This window comes from Lissotriton helveticus, chromosome 3_2 (genome assembly GCF_964261635.1).
Source record: "Lissotriton helveticus chromosome 3_2, aLisHel1.1, whole genome shotgun sequence".
NCBI lineage: Eukaryota > Metazoa > Chordata > Amphibia > Caudata > Salamandridae > Lissotriton > Lissotriton helveticus.
This window is the reverse complement of record NC_136062.1, coordinates 163,790,343-163,816,737: the sequence shown is the minus strand read 5'-3', so window position 1 is coordinate 163,816,737 and position 26,395 is coordinate 163,790,343. Positions and strand designations below refer to the sequence as shown.

The window sequence follows — 26,395 nt, the reverse complement described above, 5'->3', positions numbered from 1 at the left end:
ACCATATAATCTAGTTTATTTGATTTCCGTTCAATTATTGATACCGGATTTATGAACTAACCCTTTCTTGCTCTCTCAGTTCCCTGGCAAGGCCTTCCGGTGTGAGTAATCCACTAGGAACTCTGCAGAAAGGAAGGCCAGGAGGGAAAAGGTCACAGATATATAGATGGATTCACATGGGCGCGCGCAGACCAGACACCTGTGTTACAGCACAGGAGCACCGCCCCTCCCATGAGGCTTTAAATGAAGCAGCACCGCTTCCTTGAAAGAACTCTGGCGGTCCTGGAGAGGGAAGAGTGAGTGGATCTAATTGCCACTACACCTGGTGTCCACAGAGAGATTGCACGCAACACTCCGGCGTAGCGTTCTTTTTTACGTGGTTATTTCCTGAAGTATGTTAATTTTGGGCAAACCGGGACCTGACATCTCAGGGTATACCCCTAGAGCTGTTCTCCAAGTACGAGCGGCTCTCACATGCTCCATTGTTGCAAACGGAGTCCATCCAGATTCTAATTTAAACTTATTTTTGAATGACGGTTGTTTCAGCCAACTGTTACTTTATTTCAAAATCAAATGTTTGTTTATTATTTTACTTCCCTATTATTGATTAGGACTAAAAGCGTCAGCATGGCATAACACTACTTTTATGTCCGAGTTAGGCTTCCTTTGTAAAATTGAGTGAACAAGTCAACTGTCCTGAAGCTTCTTCCGCTGTTCTGGGTGCCCTTGTAATGCTTGCATTACCTATCCCATTGCAGGTGCATCTCAGTGGGTTTCAGTCCTCCCTGTGCACTGAAGAGTATCCTTTCCAGGGCCATTTTTGCCAGTCATTTGGTGCTACGACGTGGGGGTTCGCTAGGGCTAAAGACTTAAGTTACCTTATAGTAGTGCCACTGTTGCCGGGTGGCTTCCAAATTGTGCCTTGAATCAGCTCTCAAAATGGCCGCAGACAGCACTTGTTTTTTATCAGTCCCCCAATGCCGCCTAGCCAGCTGTGTACCCTTTGAAAGGCAGTTGGGGTTTTTTTGTCTGTCTTTAACCCCTTCCCTGCTCATGACGGAACCACGCCATCATGAGCCACGGTACCAGTGTGCTCCGTGGTTCAGTCATCCTGCGGCCGCTCCGCCCACGCAGCACTGATTCCCCTCCTATACGGGCGAATTAGTGCGCGGGCGGGCTCATGACGGCGTGGTTCCGTCACAGGCATGGCGGCGCCGCGGTCACCCACCCCTCCTGCACCACGGCGGAATTCGCGCCGCGGCCAAGGATTAAAGTGAAGTTAGTGTTAACCTCGATTCTGGTTTCAGCCTGCTCCGTGATAATCATCTAACACCAGTTTGTAGATGACAGACGTTAGCTTGAGTAAGCAGAAGAACCAAATGGACTGAAACTGAATATTGTAAAAGTTAAGCTCAAAGCTGTTATAGAGAACACCGAAGTGACTTTAATGTTTACGTTTTTGCTACATGAAAACTTGGAAACTAAGGGTGGCAAGGTACGTAACCCATATACAAACATTTACCGTAACAGAACGCTTCTTATCCCATTCCCCTCGATGTTTGAAACATCCTCCTCTCTCCTCCCAGTGACTTCGAATTGAAATCCCTTCAGGCCTTCGTAATTGGGAGTAACAGAGCGTGACTCGTTAAAAATTGAAACTAGCCTCATCCAATTAAAATACGCACAGTCATGATTTTTTTAAGAGGCTTGTCGATGGGGTAGTTAACGAGGGAATCTGCTGATGTGTGAGGTGACATTGTTGCTTTCCTCAGTGTAAGATGTGCTGGGGGTTTATCGCCTGGCTGGCTTCGAGGGTAGCCATCATCCCTGCTAGAAATACCCTGGAGGGTAGGGTCAGTTTGAAGGAGGGTAAAATAACCCTAACAAAAATGCTAAAAGCATCCTTTCTCCCTTCGTCTCCTCACACTCTTTTTCCATCCATCCATTATCTCCTGCTCCGTATCTCCTTTGTTTATTCCTCTCTGATCACTTTCTCTCTATCTTCTCCCTCCCTTCATCTCTCTCTCTCTGTCTCTCTCTCTCGAAGACTCCTGCTGACCTCCAATGGCTCCAGCCTACCTGGGAAATGCCCAGTGGAGAAAAGGCGGATCCGGACAGCTGGTTAGGACAAAGATCGTTCAGCCAAAAATGGAAATGTAACCACTAAGATTACAATTTTTATATTAGATGGTCAAGCAGCACCTGCGGTGCAAGGTTAAAAGGGTTGTGATCTTGGCATTGAATTGGGGCCCCTCAAGCATCCATGCAATGTTACTCCGATCTGGCAACATACAGAACAGAAGACGCTGCTGCCGCCCGTGGAAGGCCTCGTCTATCGGATGTTCTTGGGCGTTTGCTGAAAGTCGCATAATTGCAACATTTAGTTATTTAAAAAAAAATGTTTTTATGGCAATATGGAATGTCCATCGAAAAGGTGCCAATGTGACTTATTCACACAGGACAGAGGGTTAGAACAGGGTGAAACGGATGGAAAGGACCACCAGGGAAAAACAGATGACGAGGAGAGCGGACTCAATGAAGAGTAAGAGACACAAACTATAAAGAGTCAAGTAAGCAAGTGACATCTGAATAAGAAAAACCGAAAGAGTAAGAGCAAGGTTAGAAAGACATAGGTGAGACAAGTAGCTGGATGTCAACACAGGAGAGAGAGCTGAAATTGAAGAGACCAAAAAAAGAAGAGAGAGAGAGATGGGGAGGGAGATAGATTTGAAGGCTATAACAAACACAGGTGAAAAACAGATGGAGAGACTGAGACGAGAGAAAAATAGAGAATGAGAGAGGTTAAAAGAGGTGAGATAAGAGCAAAGAGAGGAAGTGAGAGAAGAAAAATGAAAGTAGAAATGCAGCACTTAAGCCTTGATTATGAGTACCTCAGCGGCATATTCAGTATCAAACCCCCCTGAATTTGGAATTTATCAGGTGCATTAGATAGCATCTTGTTAGCATCTGCACAGAGTTTTCCTCGGTGATGGGGTAACCACATTCATCAAAAACCTCCTCGTCTCAGTAACTACAAGGCATTTTTCCCCTGTGAGGCTTTGTGAAGGCGGGGTATCTGGAACAAGAATGATTGGGGTATAGTTGGGGGGGGGGGGACCCTTCATCGTATTTACATGGGGGGAGGGGGCCTTCATGTTTATTTATGCCATTGGTTGGCTATCTTGACATTTTTACATTCTTCCTCTTGCATCCCGATTTAAAGATTCATTGAAAAATAGCAGTTTTTTTTGTATCACCCCATACAGCAGTTACTTGCCCTCTACGTATAACTATGATATTTGCTGGGAGTTGTCTTCTGCAGTTGGTACCATCCGCTTCGTGCCAAGCTCCTAGTTTGGTATCACACTGATGTGTTGGTCTTTGTGTGCTAGAAATAGTAGTGCTGTCTATAGGGAGTATTCAGTGTGGCTGTTTGGGGTTTTTGAACACCGCCCCCGAGTGCATGTAAGTTGCCAATGTTTGTATAGTGGAAGGTAGGTATACTGCTGTCTCAGGCTGTTGAGTGAGTTACATAAGAAGCCTCAATAAAGAGCTCCGAAGGCGGATGGTTGTCTCAACATTCATCCGCAATCAATATATCTATGGGTCATTTGGATAGGAGAGTTTGATGCATTATCATAGGTGTATGTGTCCATGTGGTTCAAGGTCATGTGTGCTGCTTTCTGCTAATGTGATTATGCATCCTGTCAATTAAGATAATAAGATTGTTATTGCCTGGATTTCTGATCAATGAAGCTGGTTGGCAACCATAAGTGAATGGTTAGTGTGGTGTAACTTTGACAGCATTGTGTGGCTGCTTGTCTGATGCATGAAATTAGTGACTGAGTTATGAGCTAGAGGAAATACTTTATGTATGATGGGATCCTTTTGTTGTAGGTGAGATTAAATTACACAATCAAAGATTGGAGTGCTGCCAGTTGCAGCTGAGTTGAAACAAATATCAAGTGATTTACTGCAGTGGCTGCTTGGGTAATATTTTCCTTGACTAGGGTGAAATATTGGTTATGTTCCACAGCACGTCTGGCATGGTGCAACCGTAGCAAAGTGAGTAGTACTAGATGACTGCACAGGGAGTTGAGGTTGTTGGTCATGCCTCTCTATGCTAGTCCGTTATGGTGTTTGTTCTATGCAGGCTAGCCTGTGCTGTCTTGGTCTAGGGAAGCAATGCTAAGCAGATCACATAGGAGACGAGGGAATGCTGTGCTGCTACCATAGGAGGCGAGATGGTTGTCCTAGGATGAAACAAATCGGGACCTAGGCTCATTAGGCCTGGAAAGGAAGGATGGTAGTGCTGGCAAGTAAGGAGGTTATACCCTGCCCGTTGGTCTATAGAGGAGTGAAAAGCGAAAGCTTAGGGGCTTTGATGTATGATACGAAAGGATGGTCGACTCTCCTGAGAGAAGCACTGGTTAGATAGCCACACTCACTTGTCTTGCAGTCACGATGGTGGTGGAAGGTGCAGTTAGGCAGGTAGTTCTGAATTTTCAGGGGAGAAGAGATTGCATTGTTGGGAAGAGTACTAGAGGTCTAGCATTCAGTTTGTGTGATGGAAAGCTGAGTGGTGACCAGCAGGGAAGTGGGGTTACATCATACACTGTTTTGCTATTGTTCGAGGGGGAGTTATGGCTGTAAAAAGAGAGGAAATGACAAGGAATCAGGGTGGAGGGTGCACTGCAAGGCTTAATGGAATGTACGTGAAGAGTAAAGCAGTGGGGTGCACTCTGTGGAGGCGTATCCGTCCTACGCCTATGGAACTATTGAAAGAGTCGTGTGCGCATAAATATGCGTTTACATCCCAAAGAGGCACACCGGAAAGGATCAAATCATTGATTCCGATATCTTAGATAGTCATTTATTTTCGTTATAATGAAAAGTTTTTTCGTGATATTGTCATCATATCAACAAAAATTTAAGGCAAAATCCACAAGTAGTCATTTAATGAAGACTCCGATGCCTTTCGGGCGGGCTGCCCTTTATCAAGGGGAACTGAAAGAAGAGGAAACGAGCCTGAGTTGAAGTGAAACACGGGTGAAAAATAAAACATGCACGATATGGGTGTGGGCGCGTGCTATAATTAGGGAGTGATATAGGGTTTGAAAGTAAATGGCGTGCCGGGGTAACAAGGTTACCTGAGGTCGTGAGGTAGTGTGGGGATGTGATGGGGAGGTACAGGTGAGTGAAAAAGAGTAACAAACTGAACGAGCGGGTTGTGTTTTAAGTGAAGGTTCAAGCGGTGCTTGAGTTAAGTGTCTAAAAGGAGACAAGAGGACTTACTTCATAATGAGGACGCCAGCAGGCGAGGATTCGGTCAGTGGGTGATCAAGTTGCGAATGAGGGAACCGGTGAGGTGCGACGGAGTAAAAGTGAAACGTGGAGGTAGAGTGTGTGAAAGAAAAGGTGGCAGCCATATTGGAAAGGTAAAGTGAAATAAGAAAAGAAATAGAGAAAGGTAAGAGAAAGGTAAAAAAAGAAAGGTAAAAAAAAGAGCAATGCGAGATATCAGTTAATACAGTGAGTAGTACACAATCAACGTTATAGGTAACAACTAAATTCGACACGGTCGTTGAGTCCATATGGTTTCAGGGTTTGCAAACGATACATCCATTCTAATTCTCTTTTGAGGAGAAGTTTGCGGTTGTCAATTCCTACACTTTTTGTGATCATTTCTAGAACAGTAAATTGAAGTTGAGCAATAGTGTGATGAGATTCATTAAAATGAGTAGCAACATTAGATTTCTCATTTTTGGTACGGATATTAGACTTGTGTTCGTTCATACGTGTTTTGACTTTTCTCTCAGTTTTGCCTACGTATAGTTTGCCACAAGGACATTTAATGGCATAGATCAAATTCATAGAATCACAGGTGGCGTTGACATGTAATTTGATAGGATGGCCTTTCATAGGGTGTCTTATGGTGTTTCCTTTAATTATACAATTGCAATTGTTGCAGTTCATGCACGGCAAGGTTCCTTTGTAGTTTTTGTGAATAGGAGGTTTCTTGGTGAGAATTTCCTTCATGTTACTGCTGCGGGTGTAGGCGAACAGTGCTGGAGTTTGAAAAATGTCCCTGAAATCGGGTTCCATCTGTAGGATGGGCCAATGGTTAAGGATGATTTTCTTAAAGATTGCACTTGTCGTGGAGTATTTAGACACTAATACCATGCGTTGGTCTGGTTTTTTTGGTGAGGCTTTCTTTTCTACTGATGGCTGCGACTCAAGTGTAGGCTTCATTAAGAATGGTTTGCGGGTAGCCTCTATCGGAGAATCGATCATACATTTCTTTAATCCTGATGTTAAGTGTGTCTTCGTCAGAAACAATGCGTTTAACCCGTAACATTTGCGAGTACGGTAGGTGCCTCTTAAGAGATCCTTGATGGAAACTCGTGTAGTGTAACGTATTGTTACGGTCTGTGGCTTTTTGGTGCAAATCGGTAGTTACCCCTTTATCGGTGATCTTGACTATGACATCAAGGAAAGAGATTTCTGTGTCGCTCATTTGCCAAGTCACTTTGATACGTGAAACATGAAGGAAATTTCAAGTCCTGGAAAAGCAGTGTGTGGGGGGGGGCGGGGGGGGAATTTGGTTGTATGATGTGTGTGTGTGTGTATATATATATATATATATATATATATATACACATGCCGCCAAGATCAGACCTACTGCCTTAAAATTAACCCCAGCAAATTTCCTCTATGCCTACGTATTCGCGTGTAATTTCGGGAACTTTGCATTAAATTTACGGGAAATGCCCAAAGTAATCCCACAAGGCAAATTTCTAGCTAACAATCCAAACAAAATTGAATTTTATGGCTGCTGTTTACAGTGCCTTTGTTTTTGCACTGTTTTGTTTACCTTGAAATTTGGCTACAGTGGATGCAAGGACGTATTTTGCACTCCAAGATAGGCTATGCAATTTTGTTTAACTTTTGCACACTTTCGAATGATTACGTAAAAGCAAATTACATATATTTTGCACGCCCCTACAATTTTAGGAATCAAATTTACGCATTTCATTTGACATGTTCCTCACACACTATTTAAGTGGGGGGATAGATTGGACAGAAATCAGGTGCAATATCATGGTATGCAAATATTTATCCTAACTTGAATAGCCTTGCTTAAAAAAAAAACACTTGTCTAGAGGTTTCAGTAAACATTATACAATATCTTATCAGCAGTAAATACAGAATGTATGTTTTTTGTTCCATACACCGGTTTTCGGGAGAAAATACTAAGAAAGACTAGGAGACCATAGTTCTAACGTGATTTTTTTCTACTCTTACTTGAATACAATAATGATACTGCAGTTATAAGCGAGCACGTTTTCCTCCCTTTGCTGCGTTTCAGATTTGCCTTTTCCAGCAAGAAGTTTCTCTAGGTAGCAATGTCACTTCGAGATGTTTTTCACTCTTCTCAAATCCGAAGAAGTTAGAAAACGTGCACTATTTTTGTCTGCAGGTTTAACTTTTGAACGTCTTTACATTGGCAGTGCACAGGAACCGTTCAGGTAACCATTTTTAAAAATACATTTTAATGAAAGGTTGCACTAAGGAGCAATACATAAACCAATGAAAAACCTATGGCACCCGGTCTTTTCGGTTTTGCACCCAGAATCTGTTCCAACATGCCTGTATCCATCAGGTCTACCTCAGCGCTGTCCCAATTTAGGAAAGCGTTGAATACACAAATTTTTTGAGAAACGTACTTCACAGTGCCTTAATACTCATCAAACCACCCACCTCTCCTATAACTTGTTGACTTTATGCTGAATTCTTACCATGTACAGTCCACCATTGCTTTTGGAAAGTTTTGCCAAGACTATTACTTCAAGATGTTATGGAAAGTTTCTTCATTCTTTATTCATCTGGCTTCATATGCAGCTTTTGGTCTTTTGCGCTGCCTTTCAGACCCGTGAGTCACCGCACCTTGGTATGTTGTCATGTGCCTGGAGATAGGGTTGCAGATTCAGAACGTATTAAATTGTCTGGGGGTTATGTTTAGATTGTTATATCCACCTTTCACTTCCCCGCCTTATGAATGAACTTATGAATAGTAACTTCAGTGCCATGCTAATAAAATAAACATAAAGGGGACTTGTTCACTCTGTTATTTTGGATAGTGGAATGAAATCATAGCTTTGCAAATAACCAAATGCACTTTGAAGTGTGGTGGGATTAGGGGCGTGGCCCTCATAGTCCACAAGGATGTTTTTCCAATCCCCCCCACCCCCAAAGCAATCTCCCTCTCCCTCCTAGCTTTTCTTCGTATTGATCACTCTGAGTGGACAGGCTCGCTGACACTGTACACACTAATGTCTCAGCCTGCTTTAAAGATTTTTCTTCAGCGTGCAGACTTTAACCTTGTCTGCCATTCCCAGTACGAGCTTGGATCCTGAGTGCTTTGTCTACCAAAGCTTGGGTTCATCTCAGGCCAATGCTATTAGGCATGAAGTAGACCTTTCGTTGTGCTTCAATAAGCTTGTGGGCTTTGACGTGATGTGCGGAGAGGTTGGGTGGTGTTTGACGGGGAAATCTGTTGCATTGACCTATTATGGGAAACGAAGTGTGCATCCAATTTCTTATAAGAAACATTGATTTTTGACGTGTTTACTAGAATACCAATTTTTTAAAAAGGCAAATCGGGATATTGGTAAACACGTGTTGTAGTTCTTTCAGAGAACCGCATCTTGTAGTTTTGTTTCCTGAACCAGGCAGGGGTGGGAAACTGCTGAAGGTATCCTTGGTGTGTACATGTATGAAGAAGACATAAAGGCATGCGGTGACACCTATTCTGCATGTGTGTTATGACATGTTACATTATTTACTATTCCTGAGACATTAGCCACGCTTTCAGCCAAAAATAATTGCTCTAATTTTTTTAATCTGCAATTTGTGAACCCGTCCATTATATAAAAATAATAAAAACCACCACAGGGCTGGGGAGCATCGTGGCCTTCATGTGGAAGCAGTCCTTTGTCTCTTCCTGAAGTACTTCCCATTTGCTTTCCCAGATGGTCGAAGTATGTGCCCCATTATCGAGACGCTAGAAAGTGTGACTTAGCTGCACGGTGTCTTCCCTCATGATCTTGCCATTTTGTCTCCGGAATGAATCGCCGATTAATATCCATGGTGGTAATAAGGCCAGATTTGTTTTCTCAGATATTTTACTAAGTTATAAATGTTCTTTCTTCCAAATTCTTTGATGTTTCTAGGCATTAGAATCCGTGTTTTATGCACTTAAGAGGGGGAAAAAAAGCATTCCTCAAATGGCTCACAAGCACCTAGATGCATTGCCACCCCCTGAGTATGTCCGGTTTGTGGTCAGATAGTCATTCACTCACTGAGAAATACACTCCAGCTGATGAGATGCCTTTAGAGAGGAGTGATAGGAGACCTTTATACTCCTTTGGTGACTCTACAAAAGTACTACATTGGTCAAAAGGACACAAGACCAAATGCTGTTATGAAGTCTACAATATGCTAGCCTTACAATTTACAGTTGCTACTCACAAATTCGGGGCCATTTGCTAGAAATATATGAGGCTTTCTACCCTGTATAGTGATTCTTGGCCGCCCTCTTAGTACTGTGTGACATGTTAAATGCACATGTTAATCAAAAGAGGAGAGGATGTGGCCTAATGCTTAGAGCGGTCAACTGCAAAGCTAGGGTATCGGGTTTGAGTCTCGATAGGGACGCTCAACACACTGTGATTCTGGGCAAATCACGTAATCTCCGCATGCCTAACAAAATTAATGTGTTTTTCTGTAATGCAACTGGTGCTCATGTAAAATGCTCTGATTCCCTGGGGTTGAGTTTGTGCTATATAAAACTCCACCCTCTCCCCGCCCCCCAAAAAACAAAACACCTTGTTATTTAGTGGATAGAGCAGTATAGGTGAGATGGCAAGGAGCCTAAGTGCCCCAGTAAGTCTTCCTTTAATATCGAGGGCTCCTCAAAATTCCTAGAGCATGTGCACAAGCCCTTTGTGCAAATCTCAGTACTTCTGCACTGTTGGGGCCTTTCCGACCTACTTCCTCCTGATTTGGTCCTGCTTATCACATATTCTGCTAGCCGATCACATTTATCGTAAAATGTTCCTAGAACTGTACCAGGTGTCCATGGAAAATCTCTTAAAAAGCTGCTATTGCCCTCTACTCTAAAAACCCCAGAAATTGGCAAAACATTGCTTTCAAAATAAGCATATGTTGCCTCTCATTTTGTTGGTGACAATCAAGGTTTAACAGAGGACATAATCTCATTTTTGTCTGAGAATACTGGGATGAAGTGTTCCCGCAGGACCGGAGTTCAGCACTGTTCAGCTAGATTTTCGTGCTACAAGTGGCATTACATACATTTTACAGTTCCGCAACATAATGCCTTTCCGCAGCAGAAGGAGCATTAGCAATGGCTATTAGAAAGCATTTATTGATTCGTGTATCATCTTCTTACCTCTGTAGTCTGTTAGCACCGCCCTCTGTTTCATAGGCCGAATCTGAACCAAACTGGTTTGGTGGTTCTGACCTGGATTCCTGCACACCTCATATCCCATAGGTTAGCACAGTCTGCTTCTTGTGTTGTACGGAATGCCGATGCCACATGAATGTAAGGTCTCTGATGGTTGATTTTAAGTCCTGTAGCACCCAATCTGTGTCCTTTATAGCACCAGTGCAGATCCCTTCAAAGGCGGTCACTATCTTAGTATTTCTCCCACGGTGACATCCTTTCACAGACCGCACAGCCTGGCATATGGTCTTTGGCTTTTGGCTCTGTTTACTAGAACTCTTATGGATCTGCAGGTGCAGATGAGGGAAGCCAAACACCTGGGCCCTTTCCACTGTGTCCCCCATTCTACAATTGGTCATTAAACTGATCTGTCCTCTGCTTCTGTGGAGACTACACATGAATGCTGCAACCGTGACCTGGATTATCCTCCAGTTCCACCATTTTCCCAATTGAGATTTCTGACAATTAAGAGGAAGGTGTCTAACATTATACAGTATTCTCTTTAGTTTTCTGATTTGCCTTGAAAAGGATCTATGCCTCAAAAATATAAGCTTCCGCTCCACAAAGACACTATACTTTCTTTATCACTGGTCAAATGTCATACACACTGGTAAACTATTTGGGTGACAATTGTGTGGGAATGGATACTCTCCGGAAAAACTACGCTCTGCCCTGGTAGCGTGCAAGATTGATTGCAAATGATCTTTAATCTGTGTTGTCTCACCTCTCATTGTCGTTGGGACCTGTTGGGACTGGAGAAATGTCCCTCAAGTGCCCTACAGCATGCACAACGTTTATCCTCACATTTATTTTACCCTGTCATCTTGTTTATCAATTGTGTGAGCATAGTCTTAGGTCTAGCTTTCCCAATGCAAGTTCCAGAATATGCCCTGTGACCTGTAGGGGTACACCAAGCATGACCTCATATTAGGCTGTGTACTACTGGTCAAGGCCTGGGTATATCGCATAACCTGGTGGTGGCAGTGTACCATGTTTTGTGAATTCATCATGTGACCAGACTTTTTCCTCTGTCAGTTATAACATGGTCTAATACCCACTTAAATGTAAAGTTCCGCTGTTACCTGAAACCCAGATCCTAGCTCTGGCATTCTGTGTGCATGTCAGAAGCTTAGAAACTTTGTGAACAAGGCCTTAAGGTAGCCATTAGTACATTAGTAATTCTGAGCATTACCATTTGGTAGATGATCGAAATGAGGGTGGGGCTGTAGTTATATTGGTTCGAGGTAAGGAGGTTTCTAAGGAGGGCCTGTCTTTTTGACTTTGTCTGCGTAATGCTTCAGAAGGCTTCTGCAAAGTGCAGAGAGCTCACACTTCATTGTGGTCATATTTTGGGTACTCCTTCATGGAACCATCCCCATTGCTACCTGCTATGAGTGACCTCCCTCTACAAGAACTCTGTCTAGAGAGTAGCCTGGAAAGACCAAGTGAAAGAGATCTAACCCAAACCAGTTTGAAAGCCTTCGATACTGGATCCGCATCCCCTGTCCTGAAAATGTGTGAACGTGGGATCCAAACCAACCTAATAAGTTCCAGTTCCAAATTCTTCATGACCAACGAAGGGAGTACTCCACAGAGTACTCAATGAGCTGCTTTGTGACTGTGCTAGTCTCTGCATCACAGACAGCCTGCCAGAGGTGATGGGGGCATCACCTGAATTCTGGAAAACTTGCTGAAGAGATTGAAGGTCTGCCTTGCACACAGAAGCCTGCCTGCATATAAACTGTCCAGGAGGGAGAAGCCTGCTGTGTTCCCTGCACGAGGAGCACCTAAAGGTTGCTCTCTGTCTTTAGGAGTGAGGCATTACCCGACCTATGTTATGAAAGGTCTGATGGTTGCCCATTGCAGTCCCTGCAGCAGACCGAGTACAAAGTTTAAGATATCTGGCACCATTGCAATTCTTGAAGGCGCGATGCTGCTGACAACGATCCCTGGCGAATCAAGAAGAGGAGCTGACATTGATGCTGAAGCAGGATCCAATCCTAGCATGGCAGCGTTGCTACTGGCTGAAAAAGCAACAACCGCCAAGTGATTCTCGAATGGAGGCCCCAAGTGCTGGAAGATGCTCAACCCATGTCTGACCCTTGCCACATTAGAGACTCAAGCTGACACGTAAACTGCATTCTGCAGCAGGAACAGTGATTATTGTCCAGCTCCTCCTGTAATTTGTAAACAAACGCTGCAATTGAACTACAAACTCTTCTGAATGAGTGGAAACGTGGCTTACTGCATCTGTGCCCGAACTATGCCTATGATTCGGTATGAAGGGCTGTAGACATTCTAACTACACCTAGAACAGAGTAAGGGTGCCATAGCAGGTGGGTCAATTTACAAAGCATTGTAGTTGCACTAAACAAATCTTGCACTTAAACCCTGTTGAATTGTCACATTATGTTTTTCAGCAATAGGTTCGACAACGAAATTGTGTTTCTTGGTTGACTGTAGAGTGCTGAGCTTTTGACCCCTCCCCCCTTACTACCTCCCCATTGAGCCTTGGACTGCTCGCCTGCACTATCTTGCGTCTATTTTAGGAAGGCTTACTCATGCAACCGTTTGTAGTTCCATAGTAGGACGGAGAACTGTGGCAAACGACTTTAACCACCACAACAATTTTCATTACACACTCTTTCTCAGCCATAGTCTGCCACTCTTCTTGACTTGCTTGTATGTCGTGTTATAGACCATTCAGCCCTCATGCTGCAATTCTTGTTCTCCAGTCAGGGAAGATACTGTCCCTGGAGAAGTGTGGCTCACTGGTTAGAGGAGGCAGACCCGGACGCTGAGATCAGACCCGGGACCAGGGTTCAATTCCCGACGCGGCAGGGTCTTGAGCCCAAAATTGTCCACGGACGTGGTAATTCTCGCTTCGGTGCCTACTCGAATCACAGGTTCACACTCTGCAACTCTGGGCAATAGCTTGCTTAATCTCCACTACGGCCCCCCGCGGCGGGTTGCCTGGCTTTCACCTTGGAGATACCCAGTAGGGGCTATCTCACAGGGAAAAACCAGGACGGGTTCCCAATGCAAAGCGCTTTGAGACCTGGCGGTGATATTGCGCTATATAAAAACCTATCCATCCATACTGAAATCAGCACCTATAGGTTTCAGCTCCACTGAACCCTAATAACCAGGGCCCTCACTGATGACGCCATGACTTCAAGCTTCAAACATAATCACAGTTGCAGTGCTTAAATTCCTCAATCATGTTCATCACTCAGCATGTGCAAGACACTTTTTGATAGATTTATGCTGGATGCCTTCCACTATGTGAATTATGCAGGATGCCCTCTACTATAAGGTTTACTCAGGATGCCCTTTAACTTGTAGTGTTTGTGGTAGACTCTTCACCATATGATGTTTGCTGAATGTTTTCTATCCCATGAGATCCTCTTTATTTAGAATATGATGCCTCTACCATGTCTCTGAAGGATCCACTGACCATGTGTTGTGTACAGGATTCCTCCAGCAAGTGATTCATGAAAGAAGTCTTCAATAGTTGATACATGTATATCTCCTACACCATGTATTTTTTCTAGGATGCCCGTTATACCCTGCTATGATTGGTCGATTCTCCGTGCCTTCTTTTCATTAATTTCTGGTGTGAAGTGTAGACACATGGCATGGTTTCTGCTGCTATTACTTTGTGTATCCTAGATGCAGGTGCTCTATCCTAGAACGTTTAGAGCATGCTTGAGTTTAGATTGCATGTGCACGCCGCTAACTCCCAGAGAAAATGCATTCATAGGCCTATTTTTGTTTTTCTCTGCAGTTCAGTTTGATGGTGTGGATAAAAACAGGATGTCCCCCTCCAAAGAAGAGAAGATTCGGCACACGCACAGACATTCGAGTGGAAACCTCAAGTTAGCCAAACATCCAAGCCTGGACCACACGGGCTCCATCGGAGAAAGAATAGACCCGACTCTTCCCTTGGAGAACCAGTTGTAAGTATAGATGTTCTTGCAGTCATACATTGCCACCTGGTTACATACACTTTCAAAATGCATGTGGATTCTTAGTTTGAGAACAGAAATAGTCACCCTGGGCCAGGTTCAGAAAATCACTTGTGTCAGAACATGGTCAGCTCAGTTCTGTAGCTCTGACTTAGAAAGCAGCTGTGCTTCACTCTATGATCAAGTAGTTATTGTTTTTAGCAGACTTTGGGCCTTGTTAAGAGTGCGGTGGTCCATAGGACCTCCTTACTAATGGTGGTTGTCTGACCACCACCACACTGTGGCACCATGCACTGCATTAGGTGTGTTGCGGTTGACCCACAACAGGACCACTGCCTCTGCTGGGATGCAAGATCCCCTAGCGTGGCCATAATAATCAGGCATAGTAATATGCTGACCGTACCCCTGCAGAGCATAATGAGTTGCCAAATCTCCACCCTTTTCAAGGCAGTGAGCCCGCCATAAAAAGGGTGATGTTGAGGCAACTAGGGGGTCCCTAATAGGTCCTACTGCCCCTACTGGGCCTGGGGATGCATGCGGGGGCCAAACATGTAGTGTCCCCCATGGATTTGCACCCAGACCGGCGCTGTCAGACCTCCGCAGGACCACCTGCCTGACCAGAATTGAAGTCTTAATCTGGTGGGTGGCAGTACCACAATTTAGGCATTCCTTCAGCAGACGGCGCCTTGCACTGTCAGCTGTAGGACCGCCAAAGCCGTAATAAGGCCCTTTGTCACCGAAACCCGCAAAAAGATGTTTTACTTCTTTAACTAATTAATGATGACAGTTTAAGGGGACACACAATTACACTTTGAAGTTGCAACAGATTAGTCAAGGGCCATTAGCAGGAATCCTGCACCACGCTCATCATTGTTTTGCTCCCTCGTTCGATTCCCTATAGTGCAACCTCTAAAGTGGTGGGATTGATTTTATGATAAGCCAGCAAGAAAAATGTAGTGCCATTCCCTACCCATGAGTGATGACTGAAAAAACAAAGAGCCTTTCGGGTTACTTCAAATCAATGCCTCACATATATATTTTTCTTTTTACTCCGTGTAATGACTGTACTATAATCACACGAGGAAGATATTTGAAGGGAAAAAACAGTAACTTGAAGCATCTTTGAAAAAAGTTATCCCTTCTTGGTCTGATCAAAGAAATATGTCTAACGTGTAAAGCTTGTCTGAAGATGCTGATGCTGGAAGCCAACCAAAGCAGAGATTGGTTGCTGCATCTCTACATTCGTCCCTAGGGGTTTTCGTTGTAATATGTACTCGCAGATGGAATGCTTAGAGCTTCCTATACCTTTGAATCTTATTTCAGCATAAAGCTTTGCCTGGATAACATCTTTCTCTTGCCCATGTGTGATGTGTGTGTCTCATTCTAGGAGTATATTTGTGTTGAGGTTCGTCAGTCTTTTTTTTTTTTTCCCCCCTCAGACTCTGGTTCCTGATTTTTCCCGACTTACATGTTACCATTTTTTGCGGCTCTTATTTGGGTAAATTAGAGTGTTGTAATATCTTATAAGTGTGTAGAGTTTCCATTTGAAATTGTGACTGTCACAAGTCTCAACAATTGGTAGCTGCAGTCCAGTGTGTCGGTTCCTGGAAGGTAGGATATTCATGGTTGCCTCCACCTACTCATGCGGTGTGTAGCCCCTGTGATTGTAGGGCCCTCGGAGGGTTTACTTATAGCCAGTGTAAGAGTTGCCTATCTTTCATGTTCTTTTATTTCCCACTGCCTGCAGAAACCAAGTCAAGTGTTTGTGTGACATCCATTAATGTTTTAGGGAGAGATTACTTTTTGATCAATTCAGTCAATTCAGTTCCTGCAGGTCAGCCAGTGGCTTGTGTGGTTCATCACTTGAACGATGACTTGGGGCAAGGAAAGGCCAAAGATGCACATCTTAAACACAAATAGACGAGGGACCATCCCTTCCTTCGTATCAGTTCCTCTCTTCTGTTTCAGTGGCAAGAGATCAGCAAGTGATTGGACATATCATCTGGAACCCAGCCCAATAAAGCAGAGGAACAGTTCCACTGTTGACTGTTTGCTACGTTAGCTGCAGCTCACCTCAGGAACTGAACTTAAGTCAGTTTGGCTCCTTGAAAAATATGGGGGACTTACAATCTAATAGCCTGTTAGGTCTCGACCACCAATGTACTTGATATAATCTGACCACTTTGGCTTATTCAGTGTTCACCTTTTACTTTATAGAAGCTATTCTTGCTTATGTGATGAGACTAGAGATATAAGCAGCTAGTGAAAACCGTAGCGACGACAATGAGTAGCTATCCTGTGGAGCTCATGTGCTATTATGTTCTAGAATGGCTATTGCAAGTTGTGCTGTACATTGTTTTTTATTTGTTTGCCCTCTTTCATGCAAACACTTTAATTCTTGGAGATCAAACTCCAGGTGCGCAATATATCAATAGAGCATCAATATAGATGAAAACCTCTTTTTCCAACTTTGAAGCAGCACTTCATGAGTTTTTTATGTAATTAATATGTTCTAGATGTCTCTAAGGAAAATCTTGACTATGGTATTCATACACTTTAAATCTTCCCACCAACAAGCAAATTATCTAATCTGATTATTCGCAGTGCACATTTGAGAACGGGCATTTCAGGCACGGGTGCATTCTTAAGTAATATTCCACCGGAAAATTGTATATCATCGCCTTGAAGATCTGTGCAGACCTTTTTCAACATTAATGTTAGTCTGAGAGTTACAAAGCAGTTATCAAGCTTTTGAATATCACTGAATAATTTGTTCAGAGAAACCTGCTCCTCTAATCGGTACCTCTCTTTGTTGAACCCTGCATGGAAATGTTTTCTAAAGATCCTGGCACTGTTAAAGATCCATAATTCAGAAGGTAAAGTAGGAATTCATAAAATTAAATTCATATTTGTGCGATTGTTGGTTTGAAATGGGGTTCTGCAATACTTCTATGCGACCTTCTCAATTTCCATTAAACCCGTGGTACACAACCATGTTTTCTGAATTAATGGTGTCATAATGTATTTTTTTTTAAATAAAAAAAGGGAAAAAGCTCTACACATTTCGAGGGTACTTTACTGTTCAGATTGCCAGTGTACGAGACAAACTTTACTATTCTGCATAGTATCTACTTTTTGCACAAGCAACAGTGTCGAGTATTGCTCTTTACTGCAGCCCCAAATATCAACCTGAAACCAGATACTTTTTTCCCAGCCATTTTGGGAGGAGGGGATGGGGTGATGGGGGCTGAAGCATCCAAGACCTGTCCTGATGAAACATCTATAATGAAGTTGCATATTTTTTTCTGGGTAAAATTTATTCTGATCTCTATGATAAACCTCCACTCCATAAATGTAGTTAGTTGTGACATCAGCATTTGTCATTGCATCGGTTGTACAATACATGACAGAAAGGATGGTCTGTAGTTCTCAATATCCCGACCTGAGCAGTGTCTCTCCAAAGAAGCTTGTTTCCGATCCAGGGAAGGCCTGGCTTGGCTGTATGGGCTGGACTGTTCCCATGACTCACAGGGTCAAGGCTGATTTGCATATAGCTGGGACTGAACTGGGGTGGCGAAGTGGGCAAAAGAACCCAGATCTGTGACTGGGGGTGAGTGTCTGAAAAGCTTCAGTGCTCCGCCATCATTTCTTTGTGTTTGCTTTGCTCGCCCTTAGTTGTCATGGTATGCCCAGACGTGGATCCCTTGCTCACTTTGCAACCTGATTCAAGCAAGCCTGGATGATGAGTGGTGTTACCCCGAAACTAGTCCTAAGATGCTTGTTTCCAGTCCGGGGAAGACCTGGCTTGGCTGTATGGGCTGGACTGTTCCCATGAGGCACAGGGTCAAGACTGATTTGTATATAGCGGAGTCTGAAATGGGTTGGCGAAGTGAGCTTAAGAACGATGATGGATTCAACCCAGATCTGTAACTGGGGGGTGAGCGTCTGAAAGGTTTCAGCTCTGTCCATCATCTCCTTGTGTTTACTCTGGCTATTTAACACCGTTTTAAGCATGGGGGTTTGAATGCACATCAGAGGTGGCTGTGTGGACACATACCCGACACAATTCCTAAACATGATAGCCTGTTGCCCTTAACCCAGTAGTCATCACTCTTGTCCAAGATCTCTGAGGCAGAGAGATCCTGAGTGGGTACTCATTCTATGAGTATTTTGGCTGTCAGGTGGGATGGAATAGATAGCCGCAGTGAACTTACTCTATTAGGGACTAAATACTTTAAAACAATATTTATTTGTGTGGTTTAAAATATTATATTCAATATGAAGTGTTATATTTGAAGCTTTATGTTGCAGACAGTCGTATGATGTTTAGAAAAAGAAGCTAATTATACTTGGATTCCCTGCATTGTGTTATTTGATTTAAGTGTCCTTCCGGGAATCAACCTCCTTTGATTTTTTTTTTTTTGCCTTCCAGCTGGTACCATGGGGCCATCAGCCGAATAGATGCTGAGAACCTCCTGAGGTTATGCAGAGAAGCCAGTTACCTGGTTCGGAACAGTGAGACCAGCAAGAATGATTTCTCACTGTCCCTAAAGTAAGTTTCTTTGCAAAGAATATGAGCTTGCATTGATGAGAAACAGAACCGGGGTAGGTTTTGAAGAGCCGATTCCTTCCTAGAATATGATGTGTGAAGAGGACTACTTAATTTTGCGCATAACGGATTGAGTGTGAACTGGCTAGACCCAGGTCTACTAAGAATGGCTGAGGAGAAAGTAAGGTTTATGCATGGTGAAAAACAAATCTGCTCAGTGTTATAGCCCAAGTCCCATTGAGCACCTGTAGTATTCAGATGGGGTAGTTGTTGTCTTGATTGAGGTGTGCGCTGCTCAGCTGGAGAAGCCGGTCCGCTACAAGTACTGTTTGACTATTGAAGGTGGCAGAGAATATATATGTTCACCCATGACAGAGATCGTATTGCCATGTACAGTGATGCTATTACACAGATAGTACCACCAGTGTTGTCCATGACTAAATATGGTTGTCCCTAAATCCGAATATATGGCAGCTTTTCTCCTCCAGAAACAGTGATGAATTTAGTGCGTCTTTACTATTTGGAACCCAAGCATTCTATATGTCAGAAGCAACTTTTAAAGTATGCAGATTCAAAAATGCGCAAAATAGTCCCTATACCATGAGATGGAGGCCATAGGGAGACATGGATAATTTGGTGTGTTAGCTCCGATTCTCTCAGTTTAAGGAGTACTGCTTGGTGAGCTTCCTGCGAGCAACCAGTGAACTGTTCTTAATGGGCAGTGTCTTCTCATAGATTTATTACGACCAGTGTTCCTGCTTGAATATTGAGTCAAGACAGAGTGCTGGTCGTGGAGCTAGAGTTAGTTGTTATTCAGTGATGCTCTATGACCATCTGCTCTTCTGGCGTTTAGCAGATGTTTCTGCGGTCTGTGAATCATGTGCATGCGCAGCACATGCTGGGTCCTCTGAAACCATGTTGATCTGCATTGTGCTATAGTAAGGTATTATTGCTATTAATATTGTGCTATATTAAGGTTTTGTGTTATATTAAGGTTCACCTGGGAATGGTGCCTTCAGATTTTCGGGACTGCAGATGGCTGTTGGATTGGGAGTCTTGAGTAAGAGTAGATCTGAGGATCCAGTGCTTGAGGTTCTTACCAGACTGGCTTTAGTCAGTAGCATTCAGGTGACGGACACCTACTCAATGGGAATTTTGGGAGTACCACATGCTCTCTGGGTCAGAATGGTGCACATGCTCAGTGAGACTTTATGGAAAAATGTTGAAGGGCTACAAATTGCAGCGACAAATTCATATGTTAAGCAACATTGCCAAGTTTGGAATGGAATGTGCGCACAATTCCACGTTTTTAAAATATAAAAATATATTCATATTAAGAATTGTCATTTTCCTGTGTGGCTATTTAGTACTTTTAAACTAAAATAAATGTCCTGTCAACTTCCAAAATAATAACTTTCATGAAAATTTGAGGCTCACTTTAATGTTTCCTGAAATGAAGAAGAGGTGAGTTCATTGCTTAGAGAGGACCAGACAATATTATTCTCTTGGCAGGTAAATCTAAGAGGGCAGAAGAGTCTTCTTTAACATACAGTGAAAAAGGTTCAGGGCCTGAGAAGTGGTATGTAAAGCAAACGTCCACTCGCTAATGGATACAACTTTTAATGACAGTAAGTTTATCTTGTTGGCAAAACATGCACAATGCCAGAGTCTCATGCAGTGTCCCCTCACCCTCAGTGAAAGCAGCTACTCTCACCTAACAGACCATCCAATACTGTGTATGTAGACGTCGGAGGCAGAGTGCTTGCCTTGCTTACAAGCTTCCATCTAGCAGATTCTGATGTAATGCGTCTGCTCAACCCAGAGAGCTTCTGTCATTGCAACTTACTCTGTCACTGCCAACATTCTCTTCCAAGGACAGACTGCGGGGTCCCCGAGCTTCAGTCCTTTTTTGGTCTCGCCTACGCAGCGCGCATGCGCTGCATAGGAGGACCTTTAGCCGTCGCTCTGCTGTTTTTGGAAGCACATACTCGTTCTTGTGGCGGCAACCACCTTGCGGAAGCGAGCAGGGGCCTGCCACAAGCATGAGTATGTGCTTCCAAAAAGAGTAGACTGCGCACGCATGCACCACTGCCCACATACGCACACATGCCTGCTTCGTTCCTGCCTCTCTAGCCCCATTCCATTCCATTGCATGCATTTTGTCTATCTTCCCTTTCTGCCCTCTCTCTACTTCTGCCACTCCGACCCCATCCTTGTTTCAGTTTCCGCATCTGTGTTTTGTATTTTTCTTGTTCCTTTTGCATCCATCTCTTTGTGTTTTTATTTTCCTCCTCGATATCTCACTCGCCTTTTTCTTTTTCTCCCTCTTCCACTCCTCTCGCGCATCTTTTTTCTGCCTGTTCCTCTCGTTCATCTCTTATCTTTTGCTCTTTTTCCTTTAACTTTATCTTTGTGCTTGGTGGGGTAACACAAACTGTTGGGGCGTCCCTGCGGATTATCTGTCTGACACCCCAAAGCTGACAGACAAACATTGACATTGAAGCACGCGTGCATTTTGTCTATCTACCCTTTCTGCTCTCTCTCTCTCCTTCTGCCGCTCCGACCCCATCCTTGTTTCCGTTGCTGCGTCTGTTTTTTGTATTTTTCTTTTTTTGTGTAGCGCTACTATGCCTACCTCATGGTGCTAAATGTACATTTTACTTTGATAGATGCACACTTCATAAACTGATGCCAATTGAGGTTCTCATAACTCTAGGTGAGCGTTTTGTGGGACCAGGTAGGCGCCGTACAGTGGTCAACTCAGCGGGGAGGGAGATGCGCGCCTCCAGGCAGCAAGTGCTTACATCACGGTGTTAACAGTGGACATACTGGTGCCCGAGCTCGCCACCCGGTGAGAAGTATTCACTTGTGTGCTTCACTGTGCGCCTCGTGACATGCGCCTCGGGGTGCACAGAGATGCACCAAGATGCCCACGGTAGCAGACTTCCCGAAAGCTTCTCACATACATTGTACTCATGAGGGGTCTGTAAGATCCGCAAGTTGTCATGTGAGTACTCACTGACACCCTGTCTCGTGTGGAAGTCGTGGTTTGTTTAATTCGCTAACATGATGATGATAAACTGAAGAGATCCAGGCCCTTCCTGACTGCTGTGCGCCTACCCGGGCATTCCCGCTTCCAGTCCGTATTAGCACCTTTTCGACTTTTTTTTAAAGCGAGAATTTCTCACCCTTTTGGCAAAGACGCATGCTTTGCTCCCCTTTCACAGCCCCTTTTAAACACCTGTAGAAGAGATAGACAGTCCTGTCAAGTATCACGCAACAGGTGTGACACTCACGCATTTCAGTGCGGTGTTCCGCAACACCGCACTGAAATGCATTGTCACGCATTTTGCCGACTCATAAACTCGCGCCACCAGAGGCGCCTGTGCACCGCTCCTGTTGCTCCGAGTCCGTGAGACGTGCTGCTGCCAGTGCCAGCAGCTGCTCTCGTTTATAAATAGTTAATCTGTTATGTTGTAATGGGTGCTCTCAGCTTGTGGGCTGAGTGAGAGTGAGAGCGCTAGGCGGCTACAATGTAACAATGCTGGCTCCAGGCTGTCCACGGCGCCTGAATTTCCTGCCGCGCCAGGTTTAAGTTTGACACAGCCCGGACACAGTTGCAATTAATTACGGGCGGGGCCGCCCTCTCAGCACGGTGCTGGCTGATGCAGTTAGGCACTCACCACGGGCGCCAAGGTATATCCTCGCCCATCGCGGCATTTACACTGACTTCAGGACTTGACAATGACTTGGATAAATTTAATACATGAGGTGCACGGCCACATGTAGCGCGGGTCGGGCGGATTGCAGACAGTGATGTTAGTGCCTCACATTCGCGTTTAGAGAGGGCCGGCCGCGCGGCCTAATTTTGCAAGAACCTGCCGTGACCGGAAACACCGTGGCGTGAGGGGTGCTGCACTTCAGTCTAGCAGCCATGTGAATGACGGGGCCAGAGCGAACTTCGCACCTCAGATCTGCCCTGTCCTGCAGTCAGGTGGCTAGTACGATAGGACCCGACAGGGCCAGGAACTAAACTAATAAAGGCAATGCCGCCCGCCGGCTATTTTATTTCCGAGCAGCCGGGGCCAGCCAACTCGAGGGCACTGGTGAAAGACAGGGCCCAGCCCTGCTGCATCACGCAGTCACAGGAGATCGCAGTCCGGTGAGAGGGCCCGTCCTCATTGGTATAGACTCGAGAGTCACGCCGGCCGGCTCTGTAAGCGGCAGATGAACAGAACAAGCCAAGAGTATTTATTCATTTCCCGCCCCCCCAAGGTTGGTGTGACAGCTTTACTCTATGGGAGGGAAGGGTTGGTGCACGGTGCATGGACAAAGGATCGAGGAGAGACGCAGCTTACTGTTGCTGGTCTCTAACTATGCAGAGGCACATACTTACGAAATGTAATAATAATTGCTCATGGGAACGATTGCTTTCGTATGCCAAAGACACCAGTGCACTGCCACAACTACTTTTAGTAGATGTTCCCGGGCCTTGTCAGGTCCTCCTTCGGTTGTCCCAGTCTGACAGGATGTTTCATTTCCTGCCTGCCAGCCAAGCCCCAAGGCACCGAGGAATTCATTGCTGTTCCTCTGTGCGTCCTGATGCATGGCACAGAGTTAAAGTAGGAAGCCGGTGACAATCGATCACCTGTTCACCACCTCATGACCAGGGCACATACTGTCGCTGTGCCCTGCCCAGCCAGTCAGAGCCCAACTAGTGCCACGGGCCGGACTCACCACGCAACCGACAGGCTAACGGTCTCTGCAGTGACACCCAGGCAGCTCCTCTCAGTGGATCATTCTGACTATCAAGATACCACACCAGGTAAGTCAGATATTCATTTAACAATTCGCTGATGAAACTCAAAATGGTTATTAAGAGAATGGGGAGGGGGCCTAAAGCGCAGCATAGCGCTTTGTAAATAGGTACACTGAACTGAAGTTGTCTGTTTGTGCTGTAAATGCAGGCCATCTCTGAGTTTTGTCTGCACTAATAAATCATCAAACTGCTAGTTTAGTTTAAGGGTTTAATATCCTTAGTTGTCAGTGGTACTACAAGCAGCCTTTATTTTCCCAGCACTGTGAGACTTGCTTAGTCAGAGTTAAGGCAGATGATTAATATCCCCGCTAGAGATCTCTGAGTTTGTCTCATGGCTGTTTTCTCTCATTATTTAGTAGAGCAGAGAGTTTATATGCATACTGCAAAGAAAGTCTAACAGCATATTGTATTGTAATGAACTGTATTATATGTAGATAGCTCAGTGGGTTGCTTCTTTTGTCAAAGAGAACCCTTTGATTTTTGTGGTTCAGCCGCACCTGAAGCTGAGGTTGGGGTGGAGGTTGCTGATTTTTTTTTTTTAAATAATAATAATTGCTTTAAAAGCACCTGCTACGGAGTTCGAATTTCTTATTGCTGAACTCAGTGTGATTTCTGAAATTTGTCTGTTTTCATGGACTTCATTGCATAATGTGGCCACAAGAAGTGTAGCTCTGTCATGCATTTAGTTGTCAAATATCTTTTGTAAATCCACCGAATCTATGAAAATGTCACACATAAGCAATCTGAAACATTAGCAGCTTTGCTCAAATAAATGTAATTTCTGACACTTATATGATTCCCTCGTCATTAACTGCTTATTTTGCTAGCGAGAAAGTGTCACTCATAGTCGTTGAAATGTCACTCATAATTACACTGAAATTATGAAAATGTCACTCATAGCAATCTGAAACCTTGGCAGCTATGGATAGAGGGCACAAGAGAGCTAAATTCGACTGAAGGCTGGAAATCTACAACAGTGCCTGTGAAATATCCAATGCATTTTCACGTTTTCTGCATTTCCTCCCTGTTTTGTATATTTTCAGAGGGCTGGCTGCTGCTGGGCACGGTGTGAGCCAGAGCTTGTCGGCAGTGTCAAGTTACCTAAACAAGCATTGGCATAGCCAATAGGTCTTGCCTTTTGGGACCTTATGTGTTTAGCCATGCAACTGTTGACATCACCAACATGAATTGACACAACTTGAGAGAAATCAGACATCAATGTATTAAAAAGAAAGCTATGGCTATGGCGTTATTATATTTTTAGATACCGAAGTCAAATTAATACATGCAGTATAAACGGAGTTATCAATTTTTAAGCAATCAATAGTTCAATATTTTGCAATGTGAAAAAACATTAAAGTTACTCAATGGGAAAAACATATATGCAATCGATACTTTAAACAGTGAGAGCAGCGGAACTCACTTAGAGTTAAGGTCTCTTTAGATGAGTTCACAACACATAAAACTATTCTACCTGGCTCAGGAGAGCGGGGTGCAGAGGTGCACTTTCAGCTGACACACAAAGCTATCAATCAGACTATTAGTGTTGAAAAGGGTTAACCTAGCAAAAAGGTACTTGCACGGTGAGTTGAGCAAAACCCTTTGTAAGCAAAGCAAGGAGCTGGCCCTGGACAAGGAGTCACCAGGCAGATCCAATCTCCCTGCCTCTGGTGCAGAGGTGGTCTTGGCTATCTGTGGTACTGATTCGGATCCGCGGGCAGAGCTGGCAGACAGGGCAACAGAGGGCATAAACAAATACAAGATCTTTATGATGGAGCCACATGATGGTTGGTCGTTAAAGCAGATGAGTATCTTTTAAAGCTTTGAATAAAGCGGGTATTTAGTCGGTCTGACCACCAACTAGACTTGGTACCACAAGCACTCCGGTTAAGGAAATCTTAATCCAGTGGACCAGGCGAACATTGTAGAAAGCTGAGCCTCCTTGAGGGTTGGGACTACAGTTCCCAAGAGCCACCCTCCCTCTGAGGGACTTTGAGCAGCCACGCAGGGCAGCACGGAGTGCAAGACCTCAAGGTCGTGGACTTTGAGCCTGCCAAGTGCAGGGGAGTACTTCCTCTAGTCCAGTGGAGTCCTTGTAAAGCCTTTAGGTTGCAGAGGGGTTTACCTTTCTTTTGGAACCGGTCTCTGGTCCTGGGTGAGTCATAGTCCAGAGCAGGGTGGCTGTCACCGGTACAATCCTTTGTGCCTCTCCTTTGTGCAGTCCTGCTCTTGTGTGACTGCAGCTGCATGACACCGTCACACATGGTGTGTGCAGGGTCGAACTCGAGCAGGCAAGCTACTCATTCAGGCCTAACATGGCAGACATACAGACTTCTTTTTAATTGGGTCACTCAGGGTAGCACAATAAGTGCTGCAGCCCTGGTAACCCATTTACATCCCTTCCCTGGGTACCACTGATACCATATACAAGGGCCTTACAGGGGTGGAAAAGTACTTGCCAATAGGGTGTACCAGTTCACATTTACAGTAGGAGGGAAAGAGCATTGGTGCTGGGCCTGATTAGCAGGACCCAG

General features: G+C 44.4%; 1 protein-coding gene across 2 annotated transcripts in view; it reads left to right on the top strand.

Moving 5' to 3' along the window:
- SHF (Src homology 2 domain containing F) overlaps positions 1 to 26,395 on the top strand; it is a 389,674-nt gene that overhangs the window by 297,640 nt on the left and 65,639 nt on the right. For both annotated transcript variants that reach the window (XM_078684959.1, XM_078684958.1), the window contains 2 exons: positions 14,313 to 14,484; positions 18,926 to 19,045. In XM_078684959.1, coding sequence (XP_078541085.1) covers positions 14,313 to 14,484; positions 18,926 to 19,045 — 292 coding nt within the window. The remainder of the gene's footprint in view (positions 1 to 14,312; positions 14,485 to 18,925; positions 19,046 to 26,395) is intronic.